This window comes from Homalodisca vitripennis, unplaced genomic scaffold (genome assembly GCF_021130785.1).
Source record: "Homalodisca vitripennis isolate AUS2020 unplaced genomic scaffold, UT_GWSS_2.1 ScUCBcl_5892;HRSCAF=12844, whole genome shotgun sequence".
Lineage (NCBI taxonomy): Eukaryota > Metazoa > Arthropoda > Insecta > Hemiptera > Cicadellidae > Homalodisca > Homalodisca vitripennis.
In genome coordinates this window covers 4,349-31,007 of record NW_025782002.1, presented here as the reverse complement: position 1 = coordinate 31,007, position 26,659 = coordinate 4,349, and the positions used below count along the sequence as shown (strand labels likewise).

Below are 26,659 nucleotides of genomic sequence, written 5' to 3'. Positions count from 1 at the left end.
ATTTTTTAGTATTTTAGATAAATTTGATATTGATTAATAGTTTCTGTTATTCAATAAATATGATGATTGTGGGAAGCGATATAAAAACTGGGTCCCAATTATTGAACTCGGCCCCAATTAAGCCAGCTCTTTTTAATATATTGAAACTGTTTTAAAAATAATTAAAACAAATTAAAAGCATTTGTATTGTATTTTAGAAAATTTTATTTTAGCCTCAAGTAAAATGGCAATAAACATGCGTTATTTCTGACACAAGCTGTTCGAGACATTTATTCGCAAACAAATGGTAAAAAAAGTTAATTCAATGTTACACATGATATCTTTTATTAAATAGACATAACTTCAATAGTATATTTTATTCAACATTACATTATGGCTGGAGAAATAAATACAGCTGAACATAACCAGCTAGTGAATACAGCCTACTATAATTTATAAATACCTGTAACGTAATTCAATTCAACATTTTGGTTTCATAGTAGGGTCGGGGTCCGGGGTAAAATGGGTACAAAAACATGCTCTTATTTTAAACTTTAAGGCCTTTTAAAAAAGTTCTTGAAATAATTACAAAATAATTACAGGTTTCCAGGCTTATCATTGTGACCTCTTAGAATTAGTTTGAATTATGTAATAAAAGTTATATAAACTATTTAGTATAAAATAAATTATTTTTTTTATAGTATACCTATTTTACCCCATGGTTTGGGGGAAAACGGGTATAGTAATGTTTTTTCATATAAAAACACAATAATTACAAGTGCTGTACTTATTTTACCCCAGTATTTTGTGTAAAAGTAAGGCACAGTAAAAAATAACTAATGAAATATTTTGGTCACAAAAAATTTTTATTATTACTAAAAAATATCAGTTAGACAAGTAAACTTCTATTTAAAAAATTAAAACATAGAAACAGTTCGTTGAGAGGGGCACATCACGGGACAAACTTAGAAAAATCTTCCATTGTATAATCTGGTACAGAAAAAACATATTAGAAACTTTGGTTCCTAAATGTCAACCCACTCAATGTCTTCCTTTATCAGGAAAAATGTAACGCTCAAAACTCCTTCACCTTTGCATTTTGTCCAAAAAAAAATACTTTAACGGAATATCGCTCTCGTGTTGCGAAGAGATCTTGGTGCAGTAATTTGTCCCCTTGTACTCGCTTGCACAACCGTTGCCAACATTTCACTTTGGTAGTTTATAACCTACCCATGGATCCTACAGTGGTTCAGTAGGTTTAATAACGTTTTTAGGTAGGCTGCGTTTCATCGTTCACTTTCTTGACCGTATCAAATTAAGCGTATTAGTAGCTCTAGGTTTTTTTTTGCGGCTGTTGGCTTGGACCAATCCAGGTGCTCTTTGTTTTTATTGTTTTTTCCTGAAGGCTGTAATGGGGGTTTAAGGCCTGATTTAGTTTTACTTTTTATTTTTCCTCTTTTTCTGGCATCTTCTTCTTCTATTCAGTCTTGTCCCATTACTTCATTTTGTTGTCATTAACTTCACCACAACTTTCTCTTGAAAATCTCGTCGCCTTTTTGTCTTAGAATTTTTCAATGCATTCTTGTACACTTTGATGACTGTTCAGGTGACAATTGTACTTGAAAATTGACTTCTCTCTAGTTTTCTTTCATTGGTGAAGGAGAGAAATTTTTCAGGTAGGCCTGCTACAGAACTTGATGGGCCGGGTAAATCTTGTACAGGATTAGCTAACTTTTAGATCCCAGTGGGTTCTGGATCGGCCAATGGGTGCCTCTGCGATGTCTTTTGGGTGTTTCGAATGGAGTTTTGCTTAGGTTTGTGTCCTCCACTTTGTAAGTCCAATTTGGCCTAGTTGGTTGTACTGAAAACAATCCTTTTTTCTAAAACAGACTTATTCCACAGGATAGATCCCAGAGCCCTATAAAACCACCAATAATGTGCTCAGATTTGAGATGGAAGTCGATAACCAGTTTACTTGACTAAAGACTTGGTAAATAACTAGCGCTTGTCAACATTTTTAAGCCGCGATTCCATTTTCCAAGACCTCCCACAATTATAGTTCTCCTCTTCTTTTGATGAGCACTGTTGCCTATTCCAGAGTCACCAGCTCCCCGGGGTCGAGTTGATAGTGTGTTGTGATGGTTGAGTCATTTGGGGGGTGGGTGGAGAGGTGGATGAGTGGGGTCAAGTTTTGGTTAGTTTTCGTGGTGTTTCTCCCCTGTGGGGGCACCGCAAGGTTTTACCCGCCCCCCCCGACCCGAAGTTGTTCTGCATGTTTTTAGTAGTAAAGTTTTAGGAGGTATTTTCACTCCCACCCGCCCGCAAGGCCGGGTTTCATAACGGAATGTTATATTTCTCTTCGCCCCTGCAGGCTATATACCTCTGAGCTTTCCCATTGTCCAACCTTCCTTTACTGACTTCCTTCAAAGAATCTTCTATCATAGTTTTTTGGGTTTGTTTTTCTTTAATGTATGGTGCGTGGCATGATCCCTAAAACTAAATAAAGTCGAGGTTAGTTTTCAGTTTTTAAATATATTATACCTATTTTACACCCCTCATGTTTAACAAATTTATGAATAGCATAAGAACCTATTAAACTTTAAAACAATTAAGACAAGTTAAAAAGTTTAAAGTATAGCATGTGTCAATGTATAGACATACCTGCTGAATTTGAAACTTCTTATTTGATTAGGTTAAACATCTTTTAAACAATGTCATCAGTTAGGTTGTCTTGGTTACACTGACTCCTGTGAACATATGTTTTTTTTTCATTGATTTAAGAAGCTACCCAGCAGTTTAAGGCCAACTCACTTTCAGTATAATATCATCATAAGAATGATGTCTTATACATATTATGGTATTTTTTTTCATGATCCAAAGACATCAACTAACTTCAAGTTTTATAATATAAAATATATGTTTATAACCCTGTATTTCAGTTCACCCAGTATACCCATTTTATTACCCCGAACACAGATCCCTCTAAACATAAATATCGATTATAATCGATCAAATAATTGATTGTGGTGGTGGCAACTTATTATTACTGCAGGCCCCTGGCCTTTGTAGATTTTATAAGTCAAGTCTTAAACCCACCAAAAATAAGTCTTCTTTAAACATTGCTATTTATTGAGTCTGAAATGGGGATGTTTAAGCATTTAAACGTACTTAGCATAAGTAAAATTTATTTGCAAAATGTTGCAGGCTGTATTAAAAGAGGATCGTAACAATTACATTGCTCTAGTTTTACTTGGGGCAGCCTTTCAAGAAATCTGATCAGAAAAATCAAGCCCCTAATGCTTTACCGTAAAAGCTATAGAAGTTTCCTCCTGATCAAGTGCTAGCATGGCAAGGGCTCATGGTGTTTTACGAGAAAGATGATGCCAACAAACATGCAGAAAGAACTAGTTCCAATTTTATCAGCGTTTGTTACAGCTTGAAAGGTAGGTAAGCTTACAAACAATTTGTTTTGGTCATCTTGTTAAAATCTGTTACAAGGTTTAAATTTCATATTTTTTTTCTACAACATAACTTCTTATAGTAAAGCTAAAAAACAATATTTTAATAAGACAATTTATTTTTAATTATGACCATGTAATTTGAATGTTTAATACATATATTTTAAAAAGTTTTGTTGGTCTTTGTATTTATTTTAAAATATTGCATTGTAGATGAAACTTAGATTTGTTTATTTCTTAAAACATTTTAAAAAACCATTTGTTTGTGGGGGGTTTTTTGGGCCAAGAAACTCATCCTAATATCAGTTTTACAAACACTAACCACTCATTTCAAATATGGTGAAATAAAACAAGGGGGTAAAGGGGTTATCTTTCATCTCCTCTGGTAATTTTTTCTGGTCTTTTTCCAATATTTATCTTTCATTGTAGCCTACTTACTTAATTTTGTTAGTATTTATAATGCATGTAACATTATTATTATTTTTAAATTAAAACAAAAATACTGAGTGTATATCTATTGTTCTTTGCTCTTTTTTTAACTATTATTAGTTTTGATACATTCTTATAATTTTGGAATATTAAAGAAGGTAATAAATAATAGCATGTCTAAAAATTTGTAATTGTTAATTTTGAGTGTTATGATAAAACGAAAAATATAGCAATGTCTGAATTATAATAGAAGAGTGACTAATCTGCTGTTAAATAATGATAAAATGAGAGAAAATGTATAAGAAATCTTTCATTCGATTATATTTTTGTTTCAGTGAAACTTCAAAGTGGTGTGACACAATGTTAAAAATACAGATGATAATTACAAAATTTAAAAGTGATGACAGTATAGGACAAATACTGATAGAATATAAAGACACAAATGATAGTGTCAAATTAGATGCTTTACGTAAATTAGTTGTTCAATATCTGTCACATGTTGATGAAATTCCAGCACAGAATCTAAAATTGGTAAGATATGAATATGCATGTTATTGTAATCCCTTAACAGCTTATTAAAAATTAAAAGAGTCCTTCTTCCTTTATTAATTAAAAAAAAATGTATTGCTCCCATTTTAATCACAATATTATTTTTATTTCTTGAGCTAAAAATTTTCAAAATCTCAACCTTTAGTCTGTTTTATTGTAGAATTAGACATTTGTATTTTACATGAATAAAAATCGAAGTACAACACTTTTTCACACATTATAAACATTATTTACACATACTCATTTGTGAATGCTGGTTTTAGTACTTTTTTCAATATGGAAACCATTGAAGCAAGTAGCTGCGCACTGACCTACATCACAATCTCTGCACTGATAATGTAACTCTCATTGTATGTAATGCTCAGGCAAACTACACATCTCCTTGTGGGACACAAGGTTTTCTTTTCTTCTGGAGGAATACTCAGGAAGTGACAGATGAGTTAAAGGGAGCCTTCCTTAGCAGAATGGTTTTCCTTTTTTAAGCTATTTGCTTGTATCTTGGTATTTTGGTAACCGTTTCCACTAGATCTTCCGGATCTGAAGATTTCTCAACTTTCTCCTCTTTTTTTACATGTAGAGCATTTTTGTTGAATATGCAAATATTTATTAGGTGTTTTGAACTCCTTTTCTTACCACACCTTTTCTTTTTCTTTTCAATGGAGTTTAGAAAGTTTACACAAGACATACTGTATTTTGTAAAGACAAAGATTGTTCATTACAATTCTAATAGATTTGTTCTATGTAATGAACGCTTTAAAAACGGTTCTGTTTTTTTAATCTCTTTTACTACACAAAATATTTTAACAGTTTTTTACAGTGGGTGAATTTGATAGAAATCATTATACTTGTTTACTCTATTGTCCATCAAATCTGATAACTAAGTATAGGCTGGTTACAAAAAACTTAATTTAAACAAAGAGAAATTAGTGGCCATTTAAACACAACATAATTATGTATAAAACAATTAAATTTACTTACAATTTCAGTGTGAAGAAGTTTTAAATAGACCGGACTCAGAATTGGAGAATGACCATTGTCAGGCCTGCTTCAAGCTGTTGTACAACCAGAAGAAATTGCATCAGTTTGTTAACATACGCAGGCAAGCTGATTCAGATGAATGACGAGAACTGCCAAGCGCTCGAGTGGATTTGCAAGGTCACCTCGGAGTTGTATGTGGAGGACCGAGGTAGCTTGGAGGACTGGTGCATCCGGCTGTCACAGTACTACACCAGGCTGTTGGAGCTCAGCAATGATAACGTACTAGTGACTGATGTCACGAGGAGTTCACCTGATGTCGCAGAGAGCCTATTTTGGAAGCAAGAGAAACTCTTCAGTATTGTAAGTATGCCTCCATAACGAGTAGATAAAAATGTATTCTAAAGTTTTTTTTTTTAAGGAAAATTAGGTATGAGCAGTATATTCTGAATAGGAATTGATTGAGAAGTTGATAGATATTGTAAATCAGTATATTTCTACAACAATAAACAAACAAATTTCTTCATGGTATTAGTTATGTTTGAGAAAGGTTTCTTCTTCTTTCAGTTGTCAGACTATTTGTAATATTATTATTGGAAATTAAATAGAGCAGAACATTCACTGTGTTTAAGTTTTACTACATTTACTTGTAAGATTTGCTTTACTTCAAAATAATCTGACTGAGCATCTAATAATGAACACACTGAGGAATTTTCCAGCTTAAAAACTAACTCCCAAATATCAGCTGTTTGCTCTCAATAATATTACCAGTAACCGATACTTTGAACCACAGGACGTGTCATTTTTATATTCTTAAATATTAGTAGTATTGTATAATCTCAAAGGATGCTTAATTTTCTTTTTGATTATTTCAAATAGTAATTTAGTTTTAAAAAAATTAATCACCTAAGTGAAGTATTCATTGATGTTTGGAGAGTGAATCAGAATGTGGAGTAATAAGTGCTGTGTAAAAGAATTACAATGCAAGCTTGCTGAGAAAAACGTTGATTTAAATTATTAATTTTCAAACCAGCCTTGTGTTTATAATGATATAAACCATTTATGTAAACACATATATCATAATACTAAAATTTAAATTCATAATCGCTTGGTAGGATTTTGCATTAGATTGAAATCTTGAAAAGGAATCATATTTTGGCTGGAATAGAAGCTGTTTAGAATTTAGATTCTTTAGTTCATTTACTTTCTTGAATCAAATTGAATACAAGACCAAATTGGTGATTAAGATTTCAATATTGTAAACTGATAGATAACTTAACAACAGTATTATTAATTTTTAAATTTTATTATATACATATAATTTTCAGTCTAAATGTCCCAGTTAAATGCTTTGCAGTACATTAAGAGAGATTTTTATGCAGTTTTTACGGTGACAAAGGCATTAAATCTTTAGTGGTAATAAATTAAATGGACTAGTAATTAACAATTTATTACACTTGGAAAAAGTATTTGTTGAGTGAATGACAACGTCTGTAATTGGAAAGATAATATGTAGAGGAAAGAAGTTACCCTCTCTGCCAAAGAGCTCTCTATAACATCTAGCTAAAAAGGAACAATCTTAACTCACCATTCCAACTGCAAATAATTTTTTTCTGTAAGCATATTTAAAGATTAGTTTGTTTTATTCAACTATGAGAAACCCGAGACTTATCTAATCAAATCAAAAATTCTTTATTTGCAATTTCATGGAGAAATACAATGGCATCATGGTAGTAAAGTACATATTTTATATAAATATACAAAAGTGGTTTTTAATTTTACAAATTTTGATGTTGTTGTTTTTTTAAGTCAGTGAATTCTTTGATCGAGTAAAAGGACCACTCCAAGAGCCATTCTTGAAGTTTCCTCTTAAAATGTTTTTGTCTGGAGATCTTCTTTAAGTAGTCAGGAAGGCAGTTAAACAATTTTGGTCCCAGTAGCTTGGCTTCTCTTCATATAGGCTGAGACAGTTGTTCGGCAAAATGAAATTGTTTCCATGCCTGGTGTTGTAATAATGGAGCTGTCCTGTTCTTGTTAGATTTTGATTAGTAGTGTAAACCAATTTATTTTTGCTCAAGAAACTGAGCAGTGTTATTTAAAAAGTATGTTTTATAGAAGTTAATACAGACTGAACTAACAGCTCTTAAATAAAAACATTATTGTCTCTGGAATTACTTGCTTAATACCCCCCCCCCCCCCCATTGACTACCACTCCCATGTTATCACGTTTCCAAACAGCTGCTTCGTTACTTAACACCTGACAACTGTGATGATACATACTGTGCTCTAGTAGTTTTTAGCTACTAAGGAACTATTATGAAATCGCATGTTGAAGTTTTACTTGGAAGTGAGAGACATAGCAGTATTTTTTTCTAGTTTTTAAAGTGTGTTTTTTGAAGTTAATATTGCAAATTTTGTATTTTATTTTTTTTTTCATTATTTACTAGTTGTAATAATCATAACTATTTTCAATTGTAGATTTGTCTGAATGTATAAGGCATGAAGCAGTGTAACTTTCTTGAGAATTATGACTATCAGTATGCACATCCAATTAAATCAACCAAGAACTGATGAACTGAAAGCAGTTTGGTAAATGAAATATATCAGTGAAGTAGATCATGGTGGGCAAGAAACATGCTGCATGTGCGCTGACTATGGAATAGCTTTGTGCACAGCACTGTGGCGTCTTGATTTACTAACTACCACTTACTGAAAAACTAATAAAACGAGTGATTTTTGTTGTAAATAGTTGTATGTAATGCATGATTGGTGCTTAGGAGATTAATAATTTATTATTACAGTACATTAAAATACAAGGTTATGGTTAATCACAGGACCATTGAAAACTCAGCACTTTTAAGGGATTAAATGTTAGTTGGTAACAGCATATTGTGTGAAAACGCCAAGGAATTAAAAAACTTTGTAATTGGAACTGAAAGAAAAACATATGCTGATACGTCCAACAGGTTTGTCCCTGAACAGAGGCCTGTTCCACGCCATGTGTCTGTTGGCGGAAACCGAACTCCAACTTTTGTGTCTGGAACAAGCTGAACGACACGCGCAGACAGCTCTCTCTCTGCGTCCAGACCACCGCATCACATGTGGGATACTGGCTAAGACTCTGGCTCTTTCTGATGATCCAGGAAATTGGAAAAAAGCAGTAAATATGGCCAAAGAGGTGAGTCAGTTATAGTTTCAGTCAAATTGAATCAGACAGTAGTTTTTTGTTCAAACATTCTCTCAAGTAATGTATATTGTAGGGAGAATCAACAGTAAGCCTTATGCAGATTTTCAAAGTTAATTATATGAAATTTAAAGGGATTCTTTAACAAAGTTTACATTCATATTCACTCCTTGACAGTTTTGATTAACAAAGTATCTAAGTTTTAGAAACATCAGAACAGATTGCTAGCATGGTAGGTTGTAGAAATGTTATAACAATAAATATAACATATTTGAAAATATTGATTATATTTAATCACCTTTGAACATGATATTACCAAGTGGATTATAAAGTTTAAGACAGACTAAAAGGGAACAAAACAACCAAGGATCTGAGAAAAGCCTTGTAACTTTGTTAATATAATGATAAATGGGCAGATTACTCAGAAAAAATTAAGAGGTGTTGGAATCAATTATTGATTTTCGTGACCAAATTCACAAAATTGACTAGAATGAACAGATAAATGTAATTTTGTTGTAAATACAAAGGCATTTTGTCAAATGATGAGCATTATTTTCTTTCCTTAAATATTTTCTCGTATTTAATTTTTTCTCTCAGTTTTTAGTTTTTAATGTTTGAGAGATGGATTTAAATTTCTAATTACACAGTGCAGTCTTCAGGTTATTTCCTTGTGTCCCATTTATGATGGTTCCTTCCCATATAGTGAGAGAATAGCGTGACAAGTGTTATAGTGGTGAACGCCTGCTTACCCGAAGTAGTTTATTATTTTCAGCAAACAGGACCACTTGCAGGATGCATAGGGCCACAATCGTCATGATACAGATATCCTTGAATTCTTCACGGCAGATGCCCCTGAGTTACAGACTTTTAGCGTTCTTATTACTTTTTTCTGGATTAGAAGGATTCTTTGTAAGTTGATGGCTGTGATACCATCCACAGCAATAGCAATGCCATATCTTAAATGGGATTCAAAAAGGACATAATAACTGTCACAACTGTCAATCAAGGAGTCCTGTATGTGATTTTATGTCAACTTCTACCATAGCTACAATCTTATCACTTATCCTGCCAAAAGCCAGTTGCTTGGTCTTGGTAATGTTAATTACTAGGTCATTCGAGTAGTGGTAGTATTGGTAAGCCATATTTATTGTTGTGGAACATTATATTATACATTAAAGCGGAACAGTATATAATAAGGCATGTCATTAGTAAATAAAATGAACAGAACAGGACCCAAGACTGATCCCTGAGGCATTCCTCTATCTACAGGTAGGGTTTATATCTAATGTTAGGTATTATTACATGTCATTGTCTAATTTCCAAAAATTGGCTGCAATCTTCCAAATACCTCTTAAACCACTTGTAAGCAGAGTCACTGATGCCACTATTGTCGTACGACAAAGTTGTAACCCAGACAGTCACAAGGCCTTGCTGAAATCAAACCTAACGCCAGTTACAAGTTTTTTCACACTTCTAGTTGGTCACATGACTTTTGCCAGTTCATCAATTGCGGTTTCATAAAACTTTGTTAACTACCTGTCAGCAGGTTAAATTGTTCAAGATACTCTACTAGTCTATTTTAATAGCTATTAAAATAGTTGTTTTTCCTTTCATGTGGGGGTTTCTTGCCTTCATTTAAGGTGGAGTGTTTTGGGCAATGTTGCCTCTTCACTGTGGGCAGATTCTATATATTTTGTCAGCTTAGTTTGTTCATGCTGTTGAATTTGGTCTTGTATTTCTCTCATAGAGTGCTCCACTTGGTCCTGATGTATCTTCAACTGAGCAAATTGTAGTAGTAGGTGTAGTTTATCATGTAATTCATGGTAAATTCCCAACACTGGTAATTCATCAAGTCTATCAATGGTAAGTTTTGTTTGTATATCTCTAACTTCTTTAGGATCATTTACTTGGTCAAATTTTGTGCTTTTCTTCTTGTTTAACCCCAAAAGTGCTGAGTATCCAACGGTGGTGTCACCCGGTACTGCCGGGTTTTCTTACTTTGCACAGAGCTGCTTCACAGTTAACTTACATGTAGTACCATGATCAACTTTAGCAACATCTTCGTTCACCAAACTGCTACCAAGAATTACCTGATTTGTCATGTCAGATTGTGGTTAATAAAGTGAGTCTAATCCTGATCGCCATCATTCTTGCAAAAGTTACACACTGCAGGTGTCATGTGGCAAAGCAGCAGTATGGCACGTGATAACATGGGCGTGGAAGTTGAAAACAACGTGGCAGTTTTAGTGATTAAGTTTACTCATTATTGCATCCTTAAACTGCCTATTTTTGCTTTTCCATGGCACATATTATTCTCTTTTTCCTTATCTTGGTCTTCAAAACTTTGCCTAAGCTCTAACCAAAGCTGTCTCTCCTTGTTAATTTGATATTCTACTTCATTTAATTTTTCAGTTAAAGCAGCATTCTAAAGTTTTAGTTACTTTTTTTCTCCCACAAGTTCTTAAAATTATACTTGGTATTTTATTTCAGATAAGTTATTTTTATCACTTATGTGCTATGCCAGTCGAGAATTCTGCTGTATTATTACATCAAAAAGATCCCATTATTATTTAATGTAGTTTTTGGCTATTTCCAGTGTTTAATTTAGGTGATATTGTTGTATTTTTGATTGGTTTTAATCTCTCTTGTCTAAAGTTTCTTTTAACCTGTCAAATTGGCACAATAAATGCTTCAAAATGGACTTACTATTCCTTTTTATGATTTTATATTTGTTATGCCCAACTCGTATAAATAGATACAATTATTATATAACATAATTTGAAATTCAATTTTATTTATATGAAGGCTTATTTTTTTAATATTTAAACATTGGCTTCTCGCAGCTGTTGGCAGAAGGACAGTGTGAGTTAGCTGCGGAAGCATTGTGTCAGGCATATCTACAGCTGCGACAATGGACTGACCTATTGACTGCCCTACCATGCCTGAGTCATGCTCCTGCTCTTGCTGCCTTACTGCACCTGGAGTGTGATCATCAAGGAGCAGGGAAGGAACTGCTTCCCACTCTTGCACAACATACGCCTGACTGCCCAGAAGCATGGTATCGTATTGGACAATTGTACAACACAGAATGCTCGTATGATCTCGCCTGCACTGCCTTTCTCAAGGTATGTAAATAGAATTTGTCACTATATAAGATTTAATTTGATTATATCCAAAGTTGGGTTTAATTGTTTTATTTAGAGTAGCTAAACTTTAAAAACACCTACTCAGAGATGTACATCTCAAGCTTAACCCATTGCGGGTGGCTAAAGACTGTTTGCAGCAGCAGATGTTATGATGCTGAGACTTTCTGATATATAGGATCAAGATGCGATGCGGCAAATAAGGGATGGATTTGATGACTATTTTCAAATAAGAACTTTTTGTCAGTTGAACATAAAATATTTTTATTTGTTACTTTATGAGGTTTAGAATATTCTCTTTGTTTTAGTCTCTAATTTTGTATTTATTAAAAATTTCTTTTATTTCTGATTATAGCTTTTAATAATTTACAATAGGAAAATCTGAATTAGTATTTTGCAATAAATTATTACAAGAAAAGACCTGTTCTATATCGGGGCTGTTACAATCCAAATACATCTCTTCAATAACATTTGGTTTTACAATAAACTTAAAAAGAAGCTCAATAAGATAATTATCAATAGGTTCTACTACAATAATTTGATGGGCCACGTGCCCAGATTAGGTTCTTCACTGTCAGAGGAGTGAAACTGATTGTAAATGTAATAATAATAAGTATTTCTTGCCTGACTGGTGTTTTGGTGATAGTGATAAAAACAGAGATCGAAAATTAACAGGTTTTAGGCATCCTGAAATGCAGATTGAAAGAGTAGCAGTAGTATTTGGGAACAAACACAAACTATAACTAGAATAATGGTTATCCTTCCAAAACAAATTATCATTTTTACAAATATTATTTATGCCATTTTCACTTTATTCTGTATAGCAAAAAACATTATATATAACAGAACAACCATATGTTTTTGTGCTATTGTGAACAAAATTACCAAACCTAACTGAGAGTATTTAAATTTATTCTAGCAGAAATGTCAAGAAATACAAAAATTATTGTTAAACACAGAACTCAGGACAACATGTGCACCTTTCGGACACGGGTCCACTGAACAAACGGATACATGCACTTTGCCTTTTAAGTGATTTTTTTTTTTCATTTTCACAACAGAGAACTAGGTTTCCTGGGTCTGGTAATTGCCTCTCAACCATCCGGCTTATTGTGCTCCATCTTCAAGGTTTAAGCTATGTCAAATCCCAGGCCTTTACAAAACCATGAGATTGCCTGTTCCAACCACTCTTCAGTATGCCTAAGAAAACCTACAGATCTTGAGCGTTTGTTGTGTAATGCCAGAATTCAAATAAGTTGGTGGATTTTGGAACCCTGTGGGTCACGTTCACTCTCTCAACTCCTGCCTCTATGTCGAACCTAATGGGGCAGTGGTCCGAAAGTGAGGCCTCCTGTGAAATGTACCACCTTGATGTGTTTTTATTTTTCAGTCCTTTAGATAAGGTTATATCCAGAACTTTTTGTCTAGTTCTTGTAATAAAAGTGGGACTAGATTCTCTATTTTCTAGAACTAAATCATTATAGAATATAAACTGCAGGAGTTCCTCACCTCTTGGGTTTATGTTATTGCTTCCCCAGAAGGTGTGATGAGCATTACAGTCACAGCCGAGAATGAGGGCTACACTGCTCTCTCCACAGTGCTGCAGTAGCCTTTCTATTTTTACTAGTGGGCAGTTTGTTGAAGAGTTGGGGAAGTAAGCTGAGGCTATGATTACCTCTTTTTCCCCTTATTGTGAGGCTACCTTCACAGACACCACCACCATGTCTTTTGAAATTAGATCTGTAACAGGGAAAGCTGTTATATGTTTTGAAATTAAAACACACGCTTCTTGGATTGTCAATTGAACGATAATATATGAGAATCAAAGTGCTTAAATGATGTTATTTTGCAGTGTGCAAAACTGGCACCTCATTGGTACACTGCTTATCTCCAACTGGGTCACATCTACGCCAGATCCAATGCGACACTGGACAAAGGCGAGACGGTGCTACCAGCGGGCCCTGGCACTCAACCCCAGCACATAGCCCCACGCAGATGGCACTGAGTGACACATACCGAGCGTTAGGAGACGGGGTACGTAACTACATTGTTCATATTTGTCATTGTTAAATGGATCCTTTTCCATTGTGCATTGTTTGGGCACCAAATAATTATCAAGTAATCAAATATTGGATATTATTAGAATTGAAAATTCCTTTATTATCAGTTGAAATATAGATTTTTTTATAGATTATATATTACTAGCAGTTACCCGCAATTTTGTAGGTAATGAGCACTTCTGGTTCAAGTGAATATTTCCAATGCCAATGTTGAGTTTGCCTTCTTCCCACATTTAATAAAAATATGTTAAAAAGTGTATATTTATAGTCATTATAATTTACTCCAATATTAGTATTTCGTATTCTGTAGTTTATTTTGAAGTTTATTCCTGATCAAGAAAATATATATATATATATATATATATATATATATATACACATCTCTGAGAAGTCTACTTATGTCGAAAAACAACAAATTTTGGCTTCATAGCAGTCTAAATGTAAAGTAAAAGTTAGATAGTTATATTGTCTTTTAGATCCTAATAATTAATATTTGATAAAAAATGTACAGTTAAAAATACATTAACAATGGTTCTTCATCTTTGTTTTCTTTATAAATTGAAAAATATTGTTAATATTTTAGATCAGTTAGAGCTTAAATTGGTACATTAGTTCAAAAGAACAGTCCAGCAAAATTTCTTCCAGCATAGTTCTTATCAATTGCTTGAAAGTGAGTCTTCGGAGTCAAATTCTGACCTTCTTATGTTTAGGACATTTTCCAAGGTAGATTACCTAATCACTGAAATTGAAATTTGTAATCCTTTAAAAATATGCTTTTTAGACAGATTTCTTACTATAAATGTAAAGAAATATAAAATAATACACAATGTTTACAACGGAACAGTTGATTAAAGTTGACAGACTCATTCAATGAATATTACACAACTTAGAGACAAAGATGGGATTGTTCACTACTTTAAAGGCCTGTGAGGTGTAGCCCAGAGGGATTTTCGAAATAAGAATAGGCCTGTATTTATCCCAGGGACTGCAAGAGAGTCCATGTAAAATTTCAGTGCGAATAGCTTATAGCGAATAGTGTGAATTGTTAAGCGTGAAAGCAAAACAACAAACAAACAAAGGCACTTTCACATTTATAATATTATTAGGATTTAGAAAATCATTTACTGTATATATGTAGAAAACAGAAAAGAGAATATTATTAATTAATGTGTGAATTCATGTTTATGGAGTAAACACCTATATTGGGAGAGACAATCTAACAAGATGTGAGCAGATTACTGCAGTGCGTGCCATCGCAAAAATAAATAAATGCATGTGTTTGCATGTTAAGGATTTAGATAGGGTATCAGGTTCTTCTGGAGGTGAAGAACAAGCTGATGAGAATAAGTCATTAAACAGGGCCCTTAACAAAATAAATACAATAAATAAGTAAACATTTATAGTCTTTTCTTGAGTCAAGAATCATTATAAATTGCTATTTACTCATAAATAATCATTTAATGTTATTGTAGAAGATTGGACTAATTTGACTGTTGTAGACCAAAGAAGTTTGTTAATTTACCAAAAACTTTTACTTTCTCCCAGTAATGCTCATCACATTCTCTATCACCTGTTTGTAGAAAAGTAACCTGTCACTATTGGAGGATATATCACAGAGGCCAGAGGGTCGCTGGGCCTGTGCCAGACTGGGTCTGCAGTACTGGGACCTGGGGGACACATCAGCAGCTATCAACTGTCTTCGAGCTGCCCTCAAATCTGACCCTGACAACAGGTGAACATCAATATTTTACAATAATAACCACAACAGTTTCTCATGTGGTAATTGATAACAGTCTGACTCTCTCTTTATTTCTTGACTTGATGACCATTACACTCTATACTACTTTGGTGTAATTATGTTCAGTAGAGTTAACGTTTAGTAAGAATTGAGTTCAGTAAGGATTGCATAGTCCTCTTGTTGTAAACTTGACCCTAAACTCAGAAATAATGAAAGCGAGATTATACGAGGTATGTTTTTAAAGTAAGTACTGTTTTTAAATTACGCCGCCGTAGCGCTGCAGTTGCTGTTTAGCGCATGCACGTAGTTTAGCTACATCATTTGGGAAGCCACAGACGCCATTACGACGCTGTTTGATTGAGTCTTTGTTTGTTTATGTGTTTAAAATGCCGCCGACTATCGAGAATCCTGCCGACTGTGAAGTGTGTGCTGTGATTTGTTTTCTCTGTGCTAAAGGCTTAAAAGCAATTGACATTCATTGTCAAATCAGTGAAGTTTATGGTGAAAACATTATGGTGAAGGAATGGTGCGGAAATGGATTAGGGCCTTCAAAGATGGCCGCACAAACGTTTATGATGAGGAACGAAGTGGGCGACCTTCAGTCATTACCGATGATCTCATTCAAAAAGTGAACTGTAAAGTGAAAGGGAACAGACCGTTCACAATTTCGTTCTTAGCTGAAAAATTTCCTGCTGTATCAAGAAGTGTTCTCTACGAAATTGTGTCCTCTAGGTAAATAAAGTTTTGTTTGAAAAATTTACTTGTTGATTTTTTTATATCAAAACGGTACTTACTTTAAAAAACATGCCTCGTATGCCATGGTTTTGTACAGCCTAACTCTTTTCGTGGTAGTATATAGTGATTCAAGATTCACGTGAGTGTGTGACAATACCGGTAGTAGTAATCATCAGGACTGTTGGAGTTTGGTGGGGTTAGTTCCCTATCAGAGGTTCTTGCTAATCTCAACAAGGGTGTGCCACCCCTGCCTGCTTTGACTGGAGAGACTGGTACAGAGCTGGCCTCCCCTTCTTCCAAGGGAACATGACTGAGATTAATGCCCTAATTCTTCCTCATGGATCTCGATAGGAGGCGGCCACTACCCACTAACCTTTCTCATCCTGAATGTCCTATCACTCCGGAAGCAGTGCAAGAGAGTGTAAGAGGTTCTTACAGGACTAAGTGCAATTTATAAGCTTTTTGTCCTAAGAAAACAAAAAAAAAAAAAAAACACTCATCAGAATGATGTATCTAAATGGATACAAGCTAAGTAAAGGGTTAACATTTTCATTGCTGTTCTAAACTGAGTGATTTTGACTAATAGTAATGAGCATTATGTACTTGTACAGTCAATATGTTAAACTACAGTACAATAACTGTCTAGCTATGATACAGGTTCGAGTGTTGACTGATTAGTAACATATCCTATGTCATTACTTTGTTAAATATCCAGATAGCTTATGTGACTTAGACTTGTTCGAAATATACTAAGGTCAATTAGAAGCATGCCAAATATCATTTTGGCAAGTTACTTTGGTCTGATGATCTTATAGGATGAGTGAGATGAGTTTTCCATTGCAGTTGAAACAGATTGGTATTCAAGTTCCTTGTCGCAGAAGACTTTTCCACCCTTTAATATTTATTGGTGAATGAAAAGTGTTTAGAGTAACAAAAACTATGATGGTAGTCACCTTAGAAAGTGGGTTTTAAAAGTTAAAATATGTGACAACGGAAAATTAAATATGGAGGATGCTTTTTGTTCCGGCCGTCAGTGAGTGTGACAAGAGATGAAAAACCAGTTTCTTTTTGATGTATTTATTCGAGAAATCAGATGAATAAAACAACATTAAATTACTTCTTTTCTTGATATCTCTGAAATGTGAGGCGGCCATAAGATTAACAACATGATGGTAAATGTGTGCTCATTGGGTACCGAGAATGCTTACTCCTGAAATGAAAACTCAGTGTATTGAAATGTGCTGGACAAATCTTCGCCAATATGAAGATGATCATGATTTTCTGCATAATACCACAACTGAAGAAGAAACTTAGCTTCATTACTATAATCTGGAGGATAACAATGAATCAAAGAAGTACAGATACGTGGGGTCACCCTCTCCAGAAAGTTCAAAAGTTGTGCGAACATTGGAAAACTTATACTAACCCTGTTTTGGGATTCACACAAAGTTCATTATTCAGAGTACTTACATTGTGGTCTACTTATCATAATTTCTAATACCTCCTGTAAGACACTGGGGAAGATAAAAACCAGGATTAGGCAAATTCAACCAGAGCATAGAAAATTCTTACTACATCACAATAATGCGTGACCCCATAGTAGCCGACAGATAGTGGAAAGATTCAATACTTGGCAAGGAAACTGAAAGGAGTTTGGTATGAATCCGATGGTGAAGTCAAATCCACAGTGGTAAACTGACTCTTAGATATAGATGCCAACATTTCCCTCAATGGAATGCAGAAATCTAGTTCATCGCTGGCGTAAATGTATAGAATAGTAATTATAGCTTCATTTTGCCCTTTAGATTTTTAATTATGCCCTTCCTAACTGACTTTAATTGGGGCACTACTATCAGCTGCCCGTCCCTGCTGGTTTATACTGATTGATCTTAACTAGTTGTAATGAGTATCACGCAAGCATATGTTTGTAACAATCAATGCGTTATTGAGCACTGATCAATTAAATGTCATTAAATTAACTCTTATACTAGTTTTTTTGCTCTTTTTTGCCAGCTTTGATATTAGGTTTATACCAGAAAAAAGTTAGGCTAGACATGCTTTTATTTCATTAGGTGGATGAATGATCCAGTTATTATTTTATATATCTATACTTTTGATTGCAGCAGTAATGGCCCGTGCCTGTGATAGATTTAATCTATATTATATTTCCAAGCTGACATTTTATTTTTCTGAAGTCTATGTATGGAGAGCATGTTCTAAATACTACAGACATTCAACAAATGTCAATGGTAAATCCTTCCCAGCAACCAACCGACAAAATGGAATAGCAATCATCACAGAACTCTTATTTGTGATCTAGGTTGATTTTTTTGATCACATCATAAGCTACTTGTTCTTCAAACTTCTTTCGTCGTACTTTTATTCAAATGTGGACCCACTCAATTTTAGGACGAACATAGTAAAATAAGTACTGAAAAATCCTTTCTTTCTACCAATAGGTAAGTATATTTTATGTTATATTTATCATATTTTTAACTTTTTCAGTCACATGTGGGAAGCTTTGGCAGATGCTTATATGGCCAGAGGAGCTAATGGATCTGCGTTTGAAATCATACCAGAAAGTGTTGGAATTGAAACCAGGAGCTTTTTATCCAGCATTACAAATTGCTACCATTAAACAGGTATGCATTTTGTGGTAACTTTTCATTTGTTGTCTGTGCATGTTAAAATTAATCCATATATATTATATATATATATATATATATATAAACTACTACTACGCTTAAATTTTAATACATTGTCAATACTGTTTATATATATATATATATATGGAGCACTACTAAGTGTTCACCGGCGGCATCAGCAGGCAGACACAGTCAAATCAAATCAACTCTAGTGATTTAGTCTTGTTGTTCGACTATGACGCCAAATCATATGTGAGGGTTAAAATAATTGTAGAGAAAAGATAAATTAACTTGATATTGAAATAAATTCAAATTATTAAATTATAATAATTACGAAAGAAATCCATATTTTTATAAACAGTATTGACAATGTATTAAAATTTAAGCGTAGTAGTTTGGGTCTGAGACTAAAAAATACCGGGAGCCATTTCTGTGTACCTTCGCTCTCATGTTTTTCCTTGGTGTTCATACCAGTAACATATATGATTATAATAGAATGGTTTAGTTGTTAAATCAAAACCTGAATCAACATAACTTGAAATGCATAGTAGTAAACTTTCTTGTGAAACTAGTTATGCAATGTAATTAAAAAACAAAAAACTGATGAACCCAGTAACCATGTGTTTGGTATTCAGTCCAACAAATAAATTTATTGCAAAGTGAAAATGGCTGTTGATATTCCCCAAAGTGTACGTCAAGTGGTGAGTATAATACGTAAATGATTTGAATCTTATTGGACATTTGATACCTTCAAACATTACATATCAGGAGCGAATATAGATTGGTGTTGTTTAAATTTAATGAAATATGACACTGACAACGTGATTCTGTAACCAATGCCACATACAATATAACCTATTATATTCAAATTACTAATTACAGTTATAGATTACAACCAAGTTTACACCTTGACTTAAACACTGGAACTTACACAAGACAATCAGCAAGGAGCAACACCGACTCTACACAAAGGACTGCATAAATGTTAAGACTAAAACTGATCTTACTCAAGTGAATGTCACCAATGTGGGATGGTAATAACCGATTTTACTCAATAACCATAAATGTACGGGCCATTTATGATCAGATGTATCAATGGCAGTCCCTTCAATAATGCATTTTTTAAACAAACAAAAATTGTTTGGTATAAAAAGCATTACTATGACATCATAGATATATTAATTATCAACTCTAAAAATAGTAAGGATTCAAATTAAGAGTTCTACAAGAATCAAGAAACACAGCTTTAAGTAATCACATTGATGAACACGTTGTCGGTTGAGCAGATGACAGAGCTGGGCGGATGAGAGAGTTTGTTGGAGTTTAGAGAACTTGTGATGGCCCAGCCTGCCTCCCCCCTGGCACTGAAGGGGTTGTGTGAGACTTGTTTATACCTGGCTCGAGAACACCTCACCACCCCGGCTCATGGGCCTTGGCACGTGACCGTCTACAGGAGGGCCTCATTGCCATCGCCAGGTACCATGCTCTTCATAATGGTTTTAGAATGTTAAATATTTTAATTTGAACTAACCTCTTGATAATTGATTAATATTTTAAAAGGGTTATTGTATCGCTATAACAGAACAAGATGGTCCCAAGCCATCTTGAATAAACCATTAAGTTTAGGGAGATACCAAGAGGTCAAGACTATACAGAGTATATTTCTGCCATGGACGTTTCCTTTCCTGGAAGTTTCTAGAGTTAGTTGGTTTAGAAGTACAAAAAAGAGATTCATCTCATGCTCTTTTATATCAATATAATGTGGTAGATTTGTTGTTTTTCTATAACATTCTTCATGATCATGGTCTTTTTGAAGAAAATAGAGGTCTAAACATACAGTAGTAGAGGGCTAGCCAGTGAAACGGGAAGATTTAAATAAGTAACTAATTCTTTAAGAAAATTTATTTTATTATTTAATGGTTATAAATATAAAGAAAAAAAAGGTAGCCATTTACTGTACAATAAGTGAAAAAATTATTTTTTGAATATAACACTTGTCATAAGTCCTCCATTGTAATCTATGCACTGCTGCAGCCGGGCCTGGAAGTTTCTCATGACATTTTGCAACATATTGACTGGTATTCCTTCGATTTCGTCCCGAATTCGTTTTTTTTAGGGCAGGGATAGTTCTAGTGGATCTTTCTGAAAAAAGTCACAGGCTGTCAAATCAGGAGAGCGAGGGGGCCAAGGGGATATCCCTGTTTCGGAAATGACGCCACCTGGAAACAAAGCATTCCACAGCATTCATAGCAACTCTCTTGCAGTGTGGCTTGTTGCCCCATCTTGTTGGAACATTGTGTGTTCATTTACTGGAAAACGGAAAAGTTGTGGTGTAAGAAAGTTCTGGATCATTGCAACGTAACGCACAGAGCTAACAGTCACAGCACTTTCCATTGCTATCCTCAAAGAAAAATGGGCCTATGATTCCTCTTGCTGACATTGGCGCACCAAACCGTCACTTTTTCAGCATGAACAGGCGTTTCATGAAGTGCGCCAGGGTTTTCCTCAGACCAGTAATCTGAAGTTTTGTTTATTAACAAAACCAGAAAGGTAGAAATGCGCCTCATCGCTCATCCACAAGTTGTTTACTTGGTCGACATTTTCTTCAAGTCTTCTGGCCATTTCCTCACAAAACTGTAATCGTTTCTGATGGTCAGTTGGTTTGAGAGATTGCACAATCTGTATTTTGTATGGGTGAAAATTTAAATCTTGATGAAGAATCCTTCTCACCGAAGTGTTACTTATTCCAAGGCGTAGGAGCATGTTGTTTGGCAGATCGGCGTGGACTTCTGAGCATTGCCTGTTGAACAGTAGCGATATTTTGAGGGTTTCGAACGGTTTTGTGCACTCCCACCTCGTTTTTTAAACGTTGATCCAGTTTGTTCAAGGTTGTTTATTCCACGAACGAATTGCGCTATCCAAAGGAACAGGCCTGTTGCGCGGTATGTTGAAATGGCGTCGAAAAGCACGTTGTGTTTTTCACCAAACTTTCACCATTCGTATAAATACGCTTTAACCGCGTAAGCCGCGATGTTCACCCGTCCAACGATCCATCTCAACTAAATGGCGGAACACGCAGGTAAAAATGAGCCGGCCACTATTACCCCCACCACTCACATTCCAACTGTCAAGGCCATCTCCAATCTTCCCTTTTCACTGGCTTAAACCTGTATATGTCTTGCTTGAAGAGTGAGATATGTTTTGTTCTTATTTTGGAGTATGTAACTTATAATTAAATGTAATTGCTTTTATAAATTTAGACTTTTCAATAATGATTTTTTCAGGTTTTTACATGATAATAACATATGAGCTGAGGGTAATGTGCCATTCTTTCAGATAATGCTGAGTGCTCGAGTCTCAGGCTTGTTAGAGACATTGAATGTTTTCAGACACTTACTGGTTGGGTATCAGTTTACATGTGGATCGGTGGTGTGAGATTGGTGTATGGGATTCCAACACACAGTACTGAGTGCTTGAGCCTCAGGGTTGTTTGGGACATTAATGTTTTTAGAAATGATCTGGTTGGATATTAGTTTACATATGGGAGTATCGCTGATGTGAGACTGGTATATAGGACCCCCACTCACACTGCTGAGTTTTAAAAATAGTTATCACACTGGAATCAAGAATATTTTGTTACCAGGTTTTTGAGGCTTGACAAGAAAAAGTGTTGAAAATAAACAAAGCATTTAAGATTTAAAAGGTTACATACCTAACCTAAATTTTCAATTGAAATCTAGGACGAATATTATTTGTTGGACTGAATACTTGTTGGACGCTTTGTTATATTTTTTCATCTTTCTTATTGTTATAATTTGACCATGTCTACAACCCAGTATTCTATAATGTAATAAAGATTCATGCTTCATTTCAATTGATTGATGTTTTAGTGCAGTGCAGGGATGGCCAGAACCCTAGCTTGGAAGCTTGCAGGAGACTGTCTGACATTAGCTAGGTCCCCTACCACTGGCGTGGCACTTTTTTACAGTGCCTGAGGTCAAAGTATTTCTATATTGCGTGTAATGTTTTAGTGCGGTGCAGCTACGGCCAGATCCTAGCCTGCCTGTGGAAGCTTGCAGGAGAATGTCTGACATTAGCTGGATCCCTACCTCGGTCGTTGGCACTATCTCACAGTGCCTGAGGTCCTGAGGTCAAAGTCAGCTAGTGAGGCCACTCAGCAAGGTCTCCAGCTGCTACAGCTAGGCGCAACGGTCAGTCATAGCCATGATCCACGTAACATCACTTTGTGTATTTTACACAAATTAGATACAAGATTTGTTTATTTCCTTTTATTGGCATGTTTTGGTTTAACTCTGTGCAAATTTAAAATTTGGTATGCATAGTTTTTAGCCGTCTTCATCTACCACACGGCGTGGCACAACAATTAGTTCACCTCCTCACGAAAGGATTGTCACAAGATCGTCATTCTGTCTGGGCACTTGAGAATAGATTTATAAAACTCTAACCGTAGTCACGTGTCAGCGAATTTAACAGTCACTTGGGCGAGGGGGACGAGGCCACATACTCCGTAAAAGTACAAATTTATTTAATTATTAAAAGAGGGGGGTGTGAGGAAGCACAATGTTCACAACCCAAGGGGGGTGACACCACACATGAAACAAACTCTATAGACACTCAGATAAAGTGAACAGGAAGACGCTATGCCAAACTAATTCAGATACATGAGTATGTTTTATTGCTCCAACCGATCAGAAACAAGAGACAGTCCATCTGATCATACAGCAATCTGTATGCAGCCAGCTAATGTACCTCATTGAAATTAATGTATAAAACTACAGAAGTAAACCAATATTAATCTTATAGTAAGTTATATTTTTATGTTATAAGAGAGTAATGTAATAATTATTATGCACCTTATATATTTTTGAAACATATTCCAATGAAATTTTGTGGACTAATTTATTATAAAGTATACTTTCTTTTTAGGAAAAGAGCCTAAGTCTCTACAACTTAGTCCTGAAAAAGGTTTTTGCACCTCCTTTATTTTAAAGTGTACTTATAGAAACATTTTTTTGTATGTTTTGAAGCTAAAACTTTTTTGGCATTCTTTATCTATCCATAATTTTTTAATAAACAAATTTAGTAAGCAAAATTATGTCATATTGTTCATGAGTTAGAAAATTCATGTATTATTAAGACAAGGTCTTGAGAAATAAAATTGATGTGCTTATTTATATGAATGAAATGTTTTTTTCCTGCTAGTTGCTTGTGCCGGTGTCTCAAGCTGATGTCAGGAGAGGGACAAGCTGCTGTGTGGCACGACCTTGCCCTCAACTACAGACAACAGGTGGAACTATCCTGACACTAGGGACGGCATATGTCAACGTGCATTGGCTGCTGCCAAGGAGAGTGTCACTCTGGATCCAGGCAGTTGGCAACACTGGAACCAGCTCGGAATTGTTGCTGCTTTACCAGGTCAATTGGTAAGTGAGGTGGTGAATCTCAATAGAGTTTCTGCTTACTCAAATTTTGCTAATCCAAAATTGTAGTTAACGACTTTAAAACATGATATTTTAATTATATTTATATCAATTTAAAGGACAAAAAGAGACAATTTATATCACACTGTAAATAATAATCAAATATTGAACGAAATATAATATTGTGAATGGTACAGTAAAAGAAGATAATTCAAAATTCAATCATCCGTTATTTGTAAATACGTATCATTATATGAAGAACAACATCAAAGTCAAAATATTTTTATTTATATTATGCATATAAGTACAAAAAATAGTGTCTACAACTGCAACTAAATTTGTTTGATAGTTTAAAAGTTATGTAAGTTTCATAACATTGTCATTGTATACAATTCTTGAAATGAATAAAATGCATTTTTAATGAAATAATACTTTTTGAACTTCAGTTTATACTTCTTGACGTCCTTCAACACTTAAGAGCTAAGACAATTTTGAATATCTGTTTACTGAACCTTATTTGAAGACTGGGACAGAGCTTGCTTTGACATTTATTAATTTATCAAGGAACCATGTACTGTAACAAGAAGATTGAATTTACCTTATGATGCAATAGTGGGTTTAAATTATGGAATGTTTTGATACAAATTTTTATCAATTTCCGACTGGAATTTTCACCATAAAGCCATTATGATGGGTATAAGTTTGTTTGTGAGTCAAAAATTTTGTTTCAATTGGGGTTAAAAGTTGATCACCTTCATAGACAAACTTTCTTTTAGATTTTAAAAGAACAAAAAATCTCTTTACAATTACTTTATACTATTGTTCATGTTTTTTTTTGTTTATAATCTTGTCATCTTGTCATATGTTAAATATTTGTGTTATATCTTAAATTTTGGTGTAAAAAAATATTTTTTTTACTGCTTGTTTAGTTTTTGAATTATATTATTTCATTTTTTATTCTTGACCTTCATATTTTATAATTATTGGATTTTACGACCTTTGATAATTTAACTGAGGGTTAATATTTCATTTTTTATCTAAATCTTTTAAATCATTGTGTAATCCATGTGATAACCTTTTTATTTTACCTTTAAAATTTGGTATAAAGGCAAGAACAGCAGATAAAAATACTATCTGATAGATAGTATTAAAACAATGCCATACCTCCTATTAACGTGTATATATAAAAGAATTAATAACCAGGTTTCTTTTTCCAATAGAACTTAACAAGTACCCCTTCCACATAGTGAATTTACAAACAAATTTTTCCCAATCATTAATTTAATTTTTGCAAGAGCATTTTTCAGAATTTTAGGATTCTCATCCAAATCAGGCCACACTTTACAAATGAATAAATAGTTTTAAATTTTTTGTAAACAATAAGTAACCAAAAATAACATATGGTAAAGTGAATGTGTCCATATTTCAGTACAGTGGGTTCACAATAGCAAGATTTTTCCCATTTTCCTCTCATTATGTTTATATGTGAAAAGATGTTCTTTTGTAATCTTGTCTTGATGTTCCTTTTTGTTTGGCCAATGTACAATTTTTCACAGTCATGTGCATTATAATTTTAAATAAATTCCCTGATTTTTTTTGAGTGATTTTTTGTCTTTTTTGCGATTTCCTCAATATTTGTGAATAATTTGTGGTTTGTTTTGTACACTGATAGATTTTGTTTGTATGCTTTTTAAAAGTTTTTCTGTAATTTGGATTCAAAAATAGTCGCTGATATGTTGTACAAATGAATTTTGGTTTTAATTGTCTCTGAAGGGGTTAGTAAAAATCGTGGTAAAATTGGCTAAACTGAATAACAAATTGATTTAAAAATTTGTTATAGTATTAAGTATGTAAGCCGTTCCTCAGTAGGACTTAGTTTTAGCTGACCTATAATTATTTCTAAACTGATTCTTTGATTTTGACTGGAGAGTAAAAAAGGCCTAAACCTGGGACTGAATCAAACAAATCTAAGCTGTAACAATGATGTTAAACTTATCTGAGTATGATTGTTGGGCAACAGTGGCATAGCATACCTTTAATCATCTATTTTCTCTCTGATGCTCCAAAGGACTCATTAGTAAAATGACATAATCAGAATTCCTTATGGTTAATTTAAATATTTTTGTTAATTGTTACCTGGCCAGAGAACTCTGGTCCTGTTTGGTATTTCTAACCACTCGACGCTAGGACGAGTCTTTAGAGCAGATCCTTATCCAATTCTCTCTTGTTGATACAGAAGTGAGGAAGTTCACAGTTGGACCACAACATGCATTCATCACAAGCTACTATGCTGGATTAACACTGTGGCAGCACCATGGAGTAA

At 34.1% G+C, this 26,659-nt stretch overlaps 2 protein-coding genes across 2 annotated transcripts; both read left to right on the top strand.

The window, feature by feature from the left end:
* The first annotated feature begins 3,400 nt into the window (after positions 1 to 3,400).
* On the top strand, positions 3,401 to 5,536 carry LOC124373557. Its single transcript, XM_046831919.1, has 3 exons — positions 3,401 to 3,422; positions 4,202 to 4,397; positions 5,402 to 5,536. The coding sequence occupies exons 2-3, from the start codon at positions 4,227 to 4,229 to the stop codon at positions 5,534 to 5,536; spliced, it is 306 nt and encodes a 101-aa protein (XP_046687875.1). The 5' UTR covers positions 3,401 to 3,422; positions 4,202 to 4,226.
* Positions 5,537 to 5,730: 194 nt separating this feature from the next.
* Positions 5,731 to 26,659, top strand: LOC124373556. Its single transcript, XM_046831918.1, has 12 exons — positions 5,731 to 5,753; positions 8,357 to 8,568; positions 11,418 to 11,699; positions 13,570 to 13,654; positions 13,696 to 13,751; positions 15,358 to 15,509; positions 18,756 to 18,834; positions 20,242 to 20,371; positions 22,232 to 22,326; positions 22,993 to 23,106; positions 24,119 to 24,339; positions 26,647 to 26,659. Exons 2-12 carry the CDS (start codon positions 8,389 to 8,391, stop codon positions 26,657 to 26,659), a joined length of 1,407 nt encoding a protein of 468 aa, XP_046687874.1. The 5' UTR covers positions 5,731 to 5,753; positions 8,357 to 8,388.